The 12,257-nt window shown below is 41.3% G+C and overlaps 1 protein-coding gene across 7 annotated transcripts in view; it reads right to left on the bottom strand.

Annotated features, from left to right (window-relative positions):
- PALM2AKAP2 (PALM2 and AKAP2 fusion) overlaps positions 1-12,257 on the bottom strand; it is a 257,880-nt gene that overhangs the window by 192,548 nt on the left and 53,075 nt on the right. For all 7 annotated transcript variants that reach the window (XM_068666542.1, XM_068666540.1, XM_068666541.1 and 4 more), the window contains exon 3: positions 1,645-1,775. In XM_068666542.1, the coding sequence (XP_068522643.1) occupies positions 1,645-1,775 (131 nt within the window). The remainder of the gene's footprint in view (positions 1-1,644; positions 1,776-12,257) is intronic.

Genomic DNA, 12,257 nt, shown 5'->3' on the forward strand with positions numbered 1-12,257 from the left:
TTGCCTCATCAAAATCAAAATACTCTTTTACTATCTTCGGAGTTTCCTCAAAAAGATGACAGGGAAGTTCAATATGCCATCAAGGCTGTCAAACAAAAATGTCTTTTCAATTCAGTTGACCTGCCATTTGTGGCCACAGATGAAGAGATCTCCTTTATTTCCAAATACTTAATATTTTTTTCTCATGGTTGCAGTTAAAGAAAAAGAAAAAGAAAACAAAACAAAACACAAAAATACAGGGACAAAGGTTTTACACAGACTTTCATCCTATCCTTTTAATTAATGAATCAAAGCTCATAAGCACGCAGGTTTCATTGCTGTTAGTAGTGGTATGCTCATAGCTGAAACTGAGCACATGCTGAGGTGTTTTGCTGGATGGGGTGAGAGCACTTAGCACCTTGAGGCATTCAACACTGGATGAAATATGTATTACAGTACTTATTTCTGAGTGTTAGTCCATGTGTTCTTTCTATTTACTGCATTGATTTATGGAGTAAAACATCAGGTAGTGTATGAAATTAAATCTATCTTGCCTTATGCTACCACAGATGAACAATACACACAGTCATATTAATTTTAATTAATAGTAATAACAGAACAGAGACCAGTAGTATGAGGCAATCCTCACATTCATGCAGATCTATTACTTCCACATAGGAGCTGTTTAATGTCATCCAAACTCAGGGTGGGTCTGCTTATGTATGTCCCCAAAGAAATCTTTTCAGTGATTTCTCCAAGAGATTTCACACACACACACACACACACACACACTCCAAAACAAAACAACAACAACAACAACAAAAAACACAACCTGACATAAGCAAATAAAGTTCACCAGATGCTAGGCTAGTCTTGGACTATTGGTCCTATTTGCTTTATTTTCTCATTTGCTGTTTCAGCTTGCACATTTTTTGTAGAACACGTGGCACCAAATTTGACCAACTTTCTGCCAATTTTCTGCTAGCTGAAAAAAACTCTAAAATCACATCACCTAACTGGCAAAAGGAGCAGATCTCAAATTTGTTTTGTAAGGGATAAAATCATTTTTCTTAGGAGCTTTGGACTACATTGCTTGGAACAAAACAAAAGGAAAAACAACACAAAAGACTACAAATATCAACTTTTTGTGCAATGGGAAGCTGATAAAAAGAAGTGATTCTAACGCCCAAACCTTGCTTCTGAAAGCTGTAGATATTTGATCTGCTGGTGGCATCTGCTGTTGCATTTTGAAAAGTCATTTGTGCCAGAGAACAGTGAGTGCAAAAGAGTTCCACCACTCTTTGAACTCTTTTTGACTGTAGGAGGTGTAAAGCAATGGAGAATCTCTCAAGTGTTGACTGAATCATACAAGTGCATCTGAAAGGGGAACTCATCCCCCTTTTTTAGCTCCCTCATGTGAAAAATCTGTCCAAGTCTGGTCAGCACATAGACAGCTCTAAGACTCTACCTTGCAAATCATGGAGGTCTAGGGGAAAAACCTAGGGCATGTAAAATTTGGGGTCTGTCTGCCTGTCACTTACATCCTCCCCTAAGCATCTGCTATTAGCTGCTGCTAGAGAAGGGGATGGTACCAAGGGTCAGGAAGACTTCTGGCTTTATTTGGGGTGACTATTCTTATGCATAGCAAAAGGAAACTGTCCCTACCTGTGTATATTTTCTTCCAGCTTTTTCACCTTCAGCTCATCCTCTTCTGACTGCCTCCTTCTGGCTTCTTCCTCTTCTGCAGAGCCAGCAGGAATTCCCTGCAGCAGCCATTTTTCCCGAAGTGCTTTTGACTGTGAGGAAAAAGAAATAGCTTTAGGAACAGAGAGAACAAAATTCTCTTAAGACTGAGAAGGAGCTACATTTGTATCTGAATTTTAGATCAGCCCCATTGAATTACCAATTACTACTATGGACAGTGAGTTTTGGACAGTCTGTTAGAAGTTTATCCAAATTTAGGAGTATCAGTTTTACAGGATAGACTATATTTACAATTGGTGCCTAAACCTGAAGTTATTTTTAGTTTTTAATAGAAAACAAGAGTTCAAACCACCCAAATGAGCAAGTCCAGAAAGGAGTAAAGTCTTTGAACAAAAGTCTGGATCTCTTGCAAATGATAAGGCATGTGCTGGAAGGAATAAACTAATAACCTTCTTAGAGCTTCAAAAGCAGTGTGCTCTAAATGTAATGCACTTAATGAAAGATAAAATCACTCTACTATTTTTAAATTAAATTAATCAGAGATATTCTTTTTGATGTATACAGTGTGTCTCTATATTTTTACCAGCATGCATACAGACACACACAAACAGGTATCCATACATTCAACAAGCTTGCACATTATGTCTTAGCCCAGATACCGATTAAAACAAACAAAAGTGTTCCAGAAACCATGGGTATACAAGGTTGCAACACTGTTTCAGCAAAGGGCAATGACTTATAACCAGGAAAAGATTTCTGTGATGTTTTGCTATGTTTCAACACCAAAAACATGTCAACAACAGTACCCAGCCACTGTCTAGTCCAGCTGCAACTCACCCCAGGCAGCTCACCCGCAGAGATGCACTGGTTGCAGGCAATCCTTTCAGCAGCTCATTAGCCTGCGTGCCTTGGCTGAACCCTTCCCTGGGGGATGCTGACAGGACATGGCCTCCTGGAGCACACCCGCTGAAAGGGAAATGATCAGCAGCCCAAAGCCATGCTGGACTTAGTCCCGCAGCATAGTGGTGGAAAATGGTCAGCCAGGGGACTGAGAAATCCAGCCCCTTGCCCTTGCTGGAGAGAGGAGCCTTGATTTTGAATTCCCAAGCCGATTGGAAATGCTGGCTCAGGGAGCCCACTGTGAGGCCATGCATCCTCTCCAGCAAAGAGGAGCCTAATAAGGAAATCATCAGTTCAGAGAAATCACATTTCAGGGGCTGCCCAAACGTGCACTATCAGTCTTCTCAATGAGGTGCTTGTAGCTGGAATAGAATCCGATTTGTGCAAGCTATGTAGAAAGAAGAAACACTCACCACCACAAGCAGCCTTCAAACCCATCCCAAAATAGAAAGCTTTTTGACATGAGAGGCAGGACTTACTTGTTAGTTTTTCAGCGTATATATAGGCATAGTATCTATGCACAAGCTATTCTTGTCACTGGGTGGCCTATATGACATCAGGCAAATAGATTTTAATAAGGCAGCAGACACAGAGCAATGCAAAACACACAAGTGAATTAGACTTGATAAATGACTCCAGCTTTCAGGATGGTTGGGTTGGTTTTAAGTGGTTTCTGTATGCATGAGGACTTCTGCATGATAGAAAGGGAGTTGTGCTTGTGTGCCATGCAGTCATGTTCAGGAGTGGCACCTGGGGATGTTAGAGATGTGCTGTGCTTCATCCAGCTCAGGACATCTGAACTCAGTTTTGCTTGTGGCTACCCCTAAGGTGCTCACAAAACATTAAGGATGGCTATCTCCAGCCACAGCTTCTGCAATTCACTAGCCCTTTTGCTGCCACTGTCACCTACTAGTGCTTCCTGATGCCTTTTGTGGGCTGGTAGTAAGATTTGTTGGCGTGACTTTTGCTTTTCTGTTGTATCCAGCTGATTACTGCCTGGGAGGAGCTTTACCAGATCACTCAGGACCATTAACACTACTGCAATGTTCCCTCAGTTGAGGATCTCCAGGTGATCACACATGCAGATAAACAACGCAAGCCAGCTGAGGAGGGATTTACGGGTCCTGACTTCACATCTCCTGGGTGCTAAGCATCTAACAACCTGTGCTGGACTTTGGCATTTAGGAGGTCTCAGCATTACAGCTCATTGGGTACACGCTCGGCTACAGCCACTTCACAGCATTATGAAGGCTGGTGGTTCTTTAGAAAAAAATCTGTCTTTTCTTTAAAATGAAATGCAGCCAGCTGCATGCAGAACTGTGTTTCTGCGTACATTACACTCAGCTGTGTGCTCAGATCTGAAATCCTGAATGATACTTTGTTGGAAGAAAAAAAAAAAGTACTATCTAAAGATCAAACTGAAAATGAAGGCAGCCTTCTCTGTTTTAAACCTGTTTCAAATATGTCTCCAGAAGTCCCAGAAAGGGCCTTGGCAAACTGCTACTTGGACAGCTCTGAAGACATTCAGTTAGCAGTCACTCCTTGCTTGCTACAGAAGGATAGATAAAATCCAGGCCTTTTTCAATGTGCTCTTACAGAATCTCTTTGATGACGTTCAGACAGTGAGAGGCCTATCCCTTCAGTGCAACCCCTGTACACCAAGTAAGATATTTTTTACAGATTTTGTTTTGGCCTTTGTTTATGTGAAACATTTGAGCTACAAAATCATAAGATTTTTTTTTTTTTTTCCCAGAAGCCTTTTTTTTTTTTTTTTTTTTGCCTATTAATAGCATGAATTTGAAACTGGAAAGCATCAATGGGATTTTTTAAAGACTTATTTAGAGACAAGAATGCTATGATCTACTAAAAATCCTCCCTCTTGGGTGAAATGTCAGCATATTTTATCTAAAACAGGAAAACTGGTAGCTTTGATGTTTTTGGCACTCCTTTTTGAGATGAAAATGAAGGCAATCATTAAATACTATGCTGAGGAATCCAGACAAGAAGACTCTGAAAAACGGAAACATTTGTGAGAAGCACTTATTGAAATTCAGAGCATCTATTTGTCAAGCTGGTGAGGTTACTTGTATTTATACACCCATTGCAACCACAATAGTCAAGGAGACAGGCATGTGTCAGGGGACCACGCGCAACCATCCTGTTGGTTGTGGGACCTCTTCTCGGCTACCAGTCTCCTGGCATGGTGCTGGGGCAGTAGCTAAGGGTGGAATAATCTATCACCTGCTTCAGGCAAACCTTTCCCAAAGCATTTTCATCATAAAACTAGAAGGAAGGTGTCGGAACACGTGAAGAGACCAAAGACATGTAGGGCTGAAGAGGAAGGTGGTGGTAGAGCTGTGCTGGATGCTTCACTTCAGGTTCTGGGCATGAGACAGCCCAGTGAGGCAGCCAGCCCAGCATCGAGGCAGGCTGGCCAGATGCAGGACAGAGCCAAATGTGGCTTGGAAATAAATCTCACTGCCAGCTGTCCTCTACATCTATAAAATTTGTGTTACTCTCTTTGAAAAAGTCTTGCCAAATCTTACCCCAGGAAGTAGAGGAGTTCCTCAAATCTACTTAATGGAGAACACTATCATGGGAATGGAGCCCCATATAAGCTTGCTATATGACTTACTCCAAGTTAGCAATCTTATACATTTGCTTTACTCAGCAGTCTGTAATTAAATTGGTCCTATGCTAGTATTTCATCATTCCCTATCCTTCAAAACATGAAAAAGCCTTAAATTTCTACTGCATCTTCTAGCTTATCTGTGTGCCGATGTTATGCTGTATGACTAGAAAATGCAGAAGTAACAGAGGACTGCAAGAGTGAGCAGATATATTATTGTAAAAGTACAAGCATTTTTACTGCTTGCTCCAATACCAAAATGGTCCATTACCAAAATATTCTAAACTATTAGAAGGCAACATTTCACCAGTGCAACAAGCAGCTACACTATGTACAGTTTGATATAACTATTCCTGCATTTACAAGGAAAGTACAATTTCTTCAGGCTAAATCCTTCAGCAGAAATTAGATCATGTCATTAAAAAGTCTCTCTGTTACTGAAGTGGAAAGGGCACTGGGCCTGCAATGCACTAGGTCACCGTGTCTCTCAGGTGATTTGGCTTCTCTGCACACAGATGAGATTGCAGAGATACCTCTCAGATTATTTATTTTGCTTAACCGTAGGACAGCAGAGTAACTTTTCTTTACCCTGCTAAAAGGAAAAACAAACAAACAAGCTAACTAACTAACAAACAGATCATGAGTCTGTGAACAAATCATGGTGAGGACAGAAATAAGTGAACAGATGTTGGACAGAACAGGAAGAAGTCATGCCAAATGTTCAAATGCAGTAGACACAATGACAGCCATAAAAGTGGTGCACAGCTCCCCTTTGTGATATTAATTCCAGTTTCATACTTCAGGACAATAAAAACCAATGGCTTTAAGTTGTTTACATTAAGCACTGGCAAGGAAATAAGACATATCCCCTTGAACGCACATAGCAAAATTGCTGTATTGAAAAGAAAATTCTTACTTTCAATGCTGCATTTTGTTTTAGTGTTGCATCAGATATTTAAATATTGGGGGACATTGTATTATAATTTGTAAATCTCTTTAGCATCACTTTCATACAGTGTTATGCCCTCTAAGACACCATAAGTACCACCTCTGAATTATCCCTACTGGCAATTAATTCAGCCTATCAGTCTTGCTGATTTTGGACCTCCTTCTATAAATGTCAATCGTGTAGAAAAATACATTTCTTGTCCCACACAGAGGCCATGTCTTCACCTGAAGCCCAGAGGGATTTACCAGGCTTGCTATTTGACTCTTTATAATATAAAGCCAGTTCTTGAAGTACTTCTACATTTTGAGATTTTTGTTTGTTTCTTTGTTTGAATATTTACAATTGGTTACAGGAGCAATCACTGCTACCTCGTCTTAAGGGCAGTGCTCATTAAAGTGGAGTGCTCCTCGGGCTGCTTAGGAGATTTTCAAGATGATAATCTCAAGAAGAAACAAGGGTCAAAAGTTGACCAAAGACAGCCTACTCCAGTAAAATGTGCCTGATTTTGAGAAACACTGTTGGACGTAGATGATTCAGGGTACTGATGCTCTTCTGTGCTGTGGAAAATGGGCAATAATGATCCCTGGAGTACTTGTGCTGGAATCAGTAGTGCTTCATCAAAGGCAATACTACTGAAATATTTGCCAAATTGAAGTTTTGCCAAAAATCTTTGGGTTTTGAGGCTTGAAGATTACTGGGCATTAACAATCTAGTGCTGGGAATGAGGAGATTTTTCTTCCTGAGATGTATACAGTATTTCTACCCTGAACAAAATATGGATGCAGCGGGCTGGTTCCTCGTATTCTCATATCCGTGTGTTTGTACCTTTGTGAAAGACATCGTAACAAACCTCCTCCTTCATTTGCCAATGTGATAATGAGTTATTTGCCCCAAACATTACTCGTCAGGACATTGTCAGCCACCCCAGAGGGCTGGATCCAACCTGCCAGTGCACAGTGCAGTTGCCAGCCAGGGCAAAGCAGCTTCTGGGACTTGCACCAAGACAGACTCTCCTTTGCCAGCAGGACATCCATTGCTTTCTGAAAAATGGAACAAAAAGTTGTTTGCATGGTTGTAGTGTGAGCCAGATGCCCTTAACCATCCATAATTAAATATGGAAATTCAGAGAAGGGCTGTGGGAATAAGCTAATGTGACAGACAGATCCTTCTTGAAAAAATAAAAAGCAGCTTCTCAAAATGTATTCCTGAGTGATGCTGTAGCTTTTCACTTTCTGATAGTTTCATGTTTTGATACAGAGATAAGGTGTGGTCCTCAGCACACTGCTTTGCTGTGAGCTGGATGTATCATTGCACAGCACGACTGGCCCTGGAACAGAGCAGGCAGCGATTTCCAGCTCGCTGGGATGATTTGGGAGACAGCATTCTGCTTAGCAGCTAAACTTTCTGTTGCCTTTTCCATCGTCTGAGATACTTGTTATAGCCTAAAGAGCATGTCTGGATGATACACAGATAAGATACAAGCACTGCTCATATTAGGGAATGAAGTCATGCTGAAAAGCTTGTCAGCTTGCTTGTAGTCTTGACCTCAGCCACAATGTCATAACTAGGGTAGGTATAATTCAATGAAAAAATATGTGTTAGCTGGTGGAGCTTAGCCAGTGCAAGACTAAAGATTGTGTCCATAAAGCAGATTAAATAGAGGGTCAAGATTCTATTAAACAAAAAACAATTCTAAGAAATATTTTGAGGAAGTGATGCCCTAAAACTGTTTTTGAGAAGCATGCATTCAGACCAGTAGTCACAGATGTCTTCCAGTGGTCAGTCAATGTGCACACAGCAGGTGTCACACTGCTGTGGGGTCCATGGCTCAGCCCCTGCTTTTTCCTTGGCAGGAGGCACAGTGACTTGCAGAAAAGTCATGCGTTGAGCAGCAGGAGTGGGCAGGGCAGTGTGGGAATAATAAAACATGATTGCCACTGCCATCATAAGTACGACCTGGAATCACAGCAGCTGAAAGACGCTGTGGGGGTATTCTTCACCCCTTGTTTATTTGCCATAGCTGTTACATCTGACAGCCCTTCAGCCCCCCTGAGTAATTTTTTCCTTTCCCTTTCTCAAAGCACGCACTCAGCACAACAACACTGCAGGTAGGAGTGCTTTGAGCAGTGAGATGGAGCTGCAGGAGTAGGTGAGGAAAACACAGCGTGGCCTGTGTTGTTTGTGCTTATGTGGGATGGGATGGGATGGGATGGGATGGGATGGGATGGGATGGGATGGGATGGGATGGGATGGGATGGGATGGGATGGGATGGGATGGAGCCCAGCTCATGTCCCAGGGAGGGCAAGGGGATCTTGATCAGTGTTCCAGGCTTGCAGATGCACCGGGAAGGCGCATCAGCAGTTGGCTGCCCGAGGGACGGGTGCGCTGCTTACTGGAGCTCCTTCACAGAGATCACATGCTCTGTCTGTTTAAAAACTCTCAGGAGCAGAAATTGCAGCTGTATAGATAGATGTCCAATTAGGAACACTTTGGGAAGAAAAAAAGCCAATTGTTTTGCGTCCCCAGTGTAAGCTTCCCATCCATTAGCAAGATCACCAGTGTAAATATTTTGTGTGCTTTGCTTTTAAATTGCTCAGGTCCCATATTTTATTTAACTGTGTAAACCAAGCAGACAGTTGTTTCCATACGAAGATGAAGAAGAAGAAATAAAACCTAAGTTCCTTCAGCTGAAAGGAAACCCAACACAGCAAGAGACATTGTCAAGACTGTATGGGAGAAGGAGAAAAACTTGTGTCTCTTCTGCTGAGATCAGAGGTTAACCACAGAGCACTGGTCCGTATGAATTAGTTTCAATGAAAGGGATCATAGGTATGGATGGATACAAGCAAGAGTTTTAAATATTTATTAAAGGGTTGAGATGACAATGAGATAAAAACAACTATAAGGTGAAGGATAAATCAAACAGAGGCCCTTTTCTACATATATTTTTCATATGTGGACTATCAGGAAGTTCTGCTTGAAGTAACAGGTGAAAACAGCCACAGTACCTAAGCTGGACAGACGGAGTTTGTTTTTCATTATCTCTGGGGAGTCTACTTCAGGTTTCAGAGCTCTTCAAGGCATTATGACAGTGATACCTCTGCGCAATTATTCATCATTTCACTAGTGGAGGGATTAAGCACCATAAGGAGAACCAACAGTGAGCATCTGCCGGCGGCTGCTGCGGGGGAAAGAGGAAGGATGAGGGGACTGGGCTGTCCCCATGGGCACCACCTGGCAAAGCACAGGGACACAGTTTGCTGAAAGGATGTCACAATGAGAGCATATGCAGTCCCCAGGATGGTGTTTGACCTGGAAACAGGTTGCCCGGGGAGGCCACGGGATCTCCATCCTGGGCAAGAGACCAAATGCAGGATGGGAGCAACCTGTTCCTGCTGGTGAGGGCAAGAGGAGACTTGTGGGGTTCTCTCACACATAAACTACTGTACAACTCCGTGAGAATTTCTCTTTTTCCCAGGGAGTTTTGTAGCTGGAGTAAGAAATAGCTTTAAGCTAGCAGAAGTATCTGGACACTTGACCTGGTGTGGTTGCATGCAAATTAAATAGGAGCCTCTTCTGCAAACACACACATGAAAAGAGTTAACATGCTGTTACCTCCTGGAGCAAGAAACTTAGGTATGCTTTATCTTTCCCCGTGAGTACTCATTCCGTGTTTTCAAAAGAACCAAAGCACAGATTTGAGAGATAATAACATAATATAAACAACAAACATAAAAACAAACAACACCCAAATTAGATTAATTTCTTTTGCAATAGTTTGTAATCTGAGGTTTTGAAAATTTCCAATCCTCTTCTCCCAAATAGCCTTTGCAAGTTATCATCATTACAGTTGCTTTTACTATTATCTTCTGAAAGAATAGTTTCCTCTCTGCATTCAGTTTGTCCTCAGCTCCAGTTTGTCACTCCTTCCCACATACACACATCAGTCAAGAGACAAAAAGAAAAGCTATTTTTCAGGGTTTCCTTTCTTTTCTGGTTTAAGGGTTCTTGTGTTCATTGTTTCGAAAAGACGAATTTGGGTCATGTGAATTCATTCTTGAGCACGTATCGGTCCATTAGGAAGAGCTGGCACTGAAGCAAGATGTAAACATCCTCGAGCTACTTTGACACAGTCTGTCTGAAACAAAAACTGCTGGCGTGGCCATGACCTGCTCTGAGGGTAAAACTGAGCACCAGTTCAGTGGGTTTCAAGGAAATTCTGCCCTTAGGGGAACACTTATGTGGTCATCCAGAATAACTCTTCTCCACTTCGAGGTTCACACTACCTCACACTACCATTCATTTTTCCTAAATAATGTGTTATTAGAGTTATTAAAGCAGCATAATTACTGTATTTCCAGCTATGTGGCAATGGCGTGCAAGCAGGTAAGAAAAGTGAGTTAAAGGACTAAAGCTTTCACCCATTTGGGGTAGTCAACTTGTGTAGTTGGTCTGGAGAAAATATTGTGTTATGGCTAAAAGATTTAATCTGGGGATATTTATTTTTTTTTCTTTCTGACTACTTGAAAGAAAACACATAAGGATTTTTGAAATCCCTCCTTCCAAACACTACTTCCCTGTAAGGATATCCTTCAGCTTCATAACCTGTGAGCAATTCAGAAATAGCAAAAGCCCCAGCTCCTTAAACTACACAGTCCTATTCCCCTTCCCATTTTTGCCTAATGAATCTGAATTTCTCTTCTGCATTATAAAAGAGACTAGCAGAGAGGCACAGCCTCTCTCTTCTCAGCTTGAGGCCTGGTGGGAGGCGAGCTCTCCAAGGATGTAGGTTGTGACCAGTCCAAAGATGCCGATGCACAGGAGGGGTGAACAAGGTTCCCCAGTGCTCTGGACATGGAAATTTCTCTCTGAATTAGCTCTCAGTCTCTTCCTGCCCCAGAATCATGGATGGAAAATGGAGATGGCAGGAACTTCCAGCCTTGTAGAGGTGTAGTGGGCTCCAGCATGTTAAAACAGATGGACAGCCTGGAACTACCATAGCAGATATCACATACCATAAAGAATGCTTGACTATTAATAAGAAGAGGGTCTGGGTGCTATTGCACTGTCCCTGTAGAGAACAGAGACTGTCCATGGCATCATTAAATATATGTTTTGTCTGTGTATGTGTGTGTTCAGCTGAGCTGCTATTCAGTTTAAGGGTTAATTCACTTGAAATTCACAAGGGGATAAAGTAACAACAAGATTCCCTCATTTGTAAAAGTTATCTCTGTTTTTCCACACTGTTGCATTTGCATATGCATATATATATATATATATATATATATATATATATATATATATATATATGGATAGATACCTCTATTTATATTCTCTGACAACATTTATTTTGGGGCTAGAATAAAATGAGGTTAACAAAGCAATTTTGGAAGAATCAAATTAAGATGTATTTTTAGATAAGATAGTTTCAACTAAAACCATATCTTAGCATAATATCTATAACATAAAAAGGTTTTCTTTTCCTTCAAAGTAAAGGTATAATTATGTTATAGATTAAGTGTTCATGAACTGCAGTCTTTAAGAAATAGCTGTTAACAGAAAAAGGTCCCTCACATTTCAAACACTCCAGAAATAAAATAATTGCAGTAAATTGATTTATTGTAATAGTAAAGTAGCAGCAGATAAGTCATTTTTTCATTCAATTAGGAGGTTTTGTGCTGTTTATTTTATTACCAGCCACCGCCAAACAGAGCTACAGTAAACGATTACAGAAATTGTGTTCAATTAACTACGGAGGAAGCCAGTTCTACCTTGGTGTTTATTTGAAATAGTGAACACCTCCACCAGAAGTGGCCCTCTCCAGTTCTGCCTAGCAGAACAAGCTCTTACAAGCAGCTGTTGCTCACAGATCCTGTCTCCGGTGTAACCATTCAACCAAGATCAACTGTTCTCTTCCTCAAGAGACCACATCGTGTTGATAGATACTGTGTTTGCACATAGTGAATTTTGTCCACTTTTCTGATTATGAACAGCAGTGCAAGTAGCTGGTAGCATCTCCAGTTCCCATGGACCTGGCAAGGTGGGCCTGTAAGGGCAAGGCCAATGAATTGCTGAAGCACGAAGTTTAAAGTCTA

The sequence above is a fragment of the Anas acuta genome, chromosome Z (genome assembly GCF_963932015.1).
Source record: "Anas acuta chromosome Z, bAnaAcu1.1, whole genome shotgun sequence".
Lineage (NCBI taxonomy): Eukaryota > Metazoa > Chordata > Aves > Anseriformes > Anatidae > Anas > Anas acuta.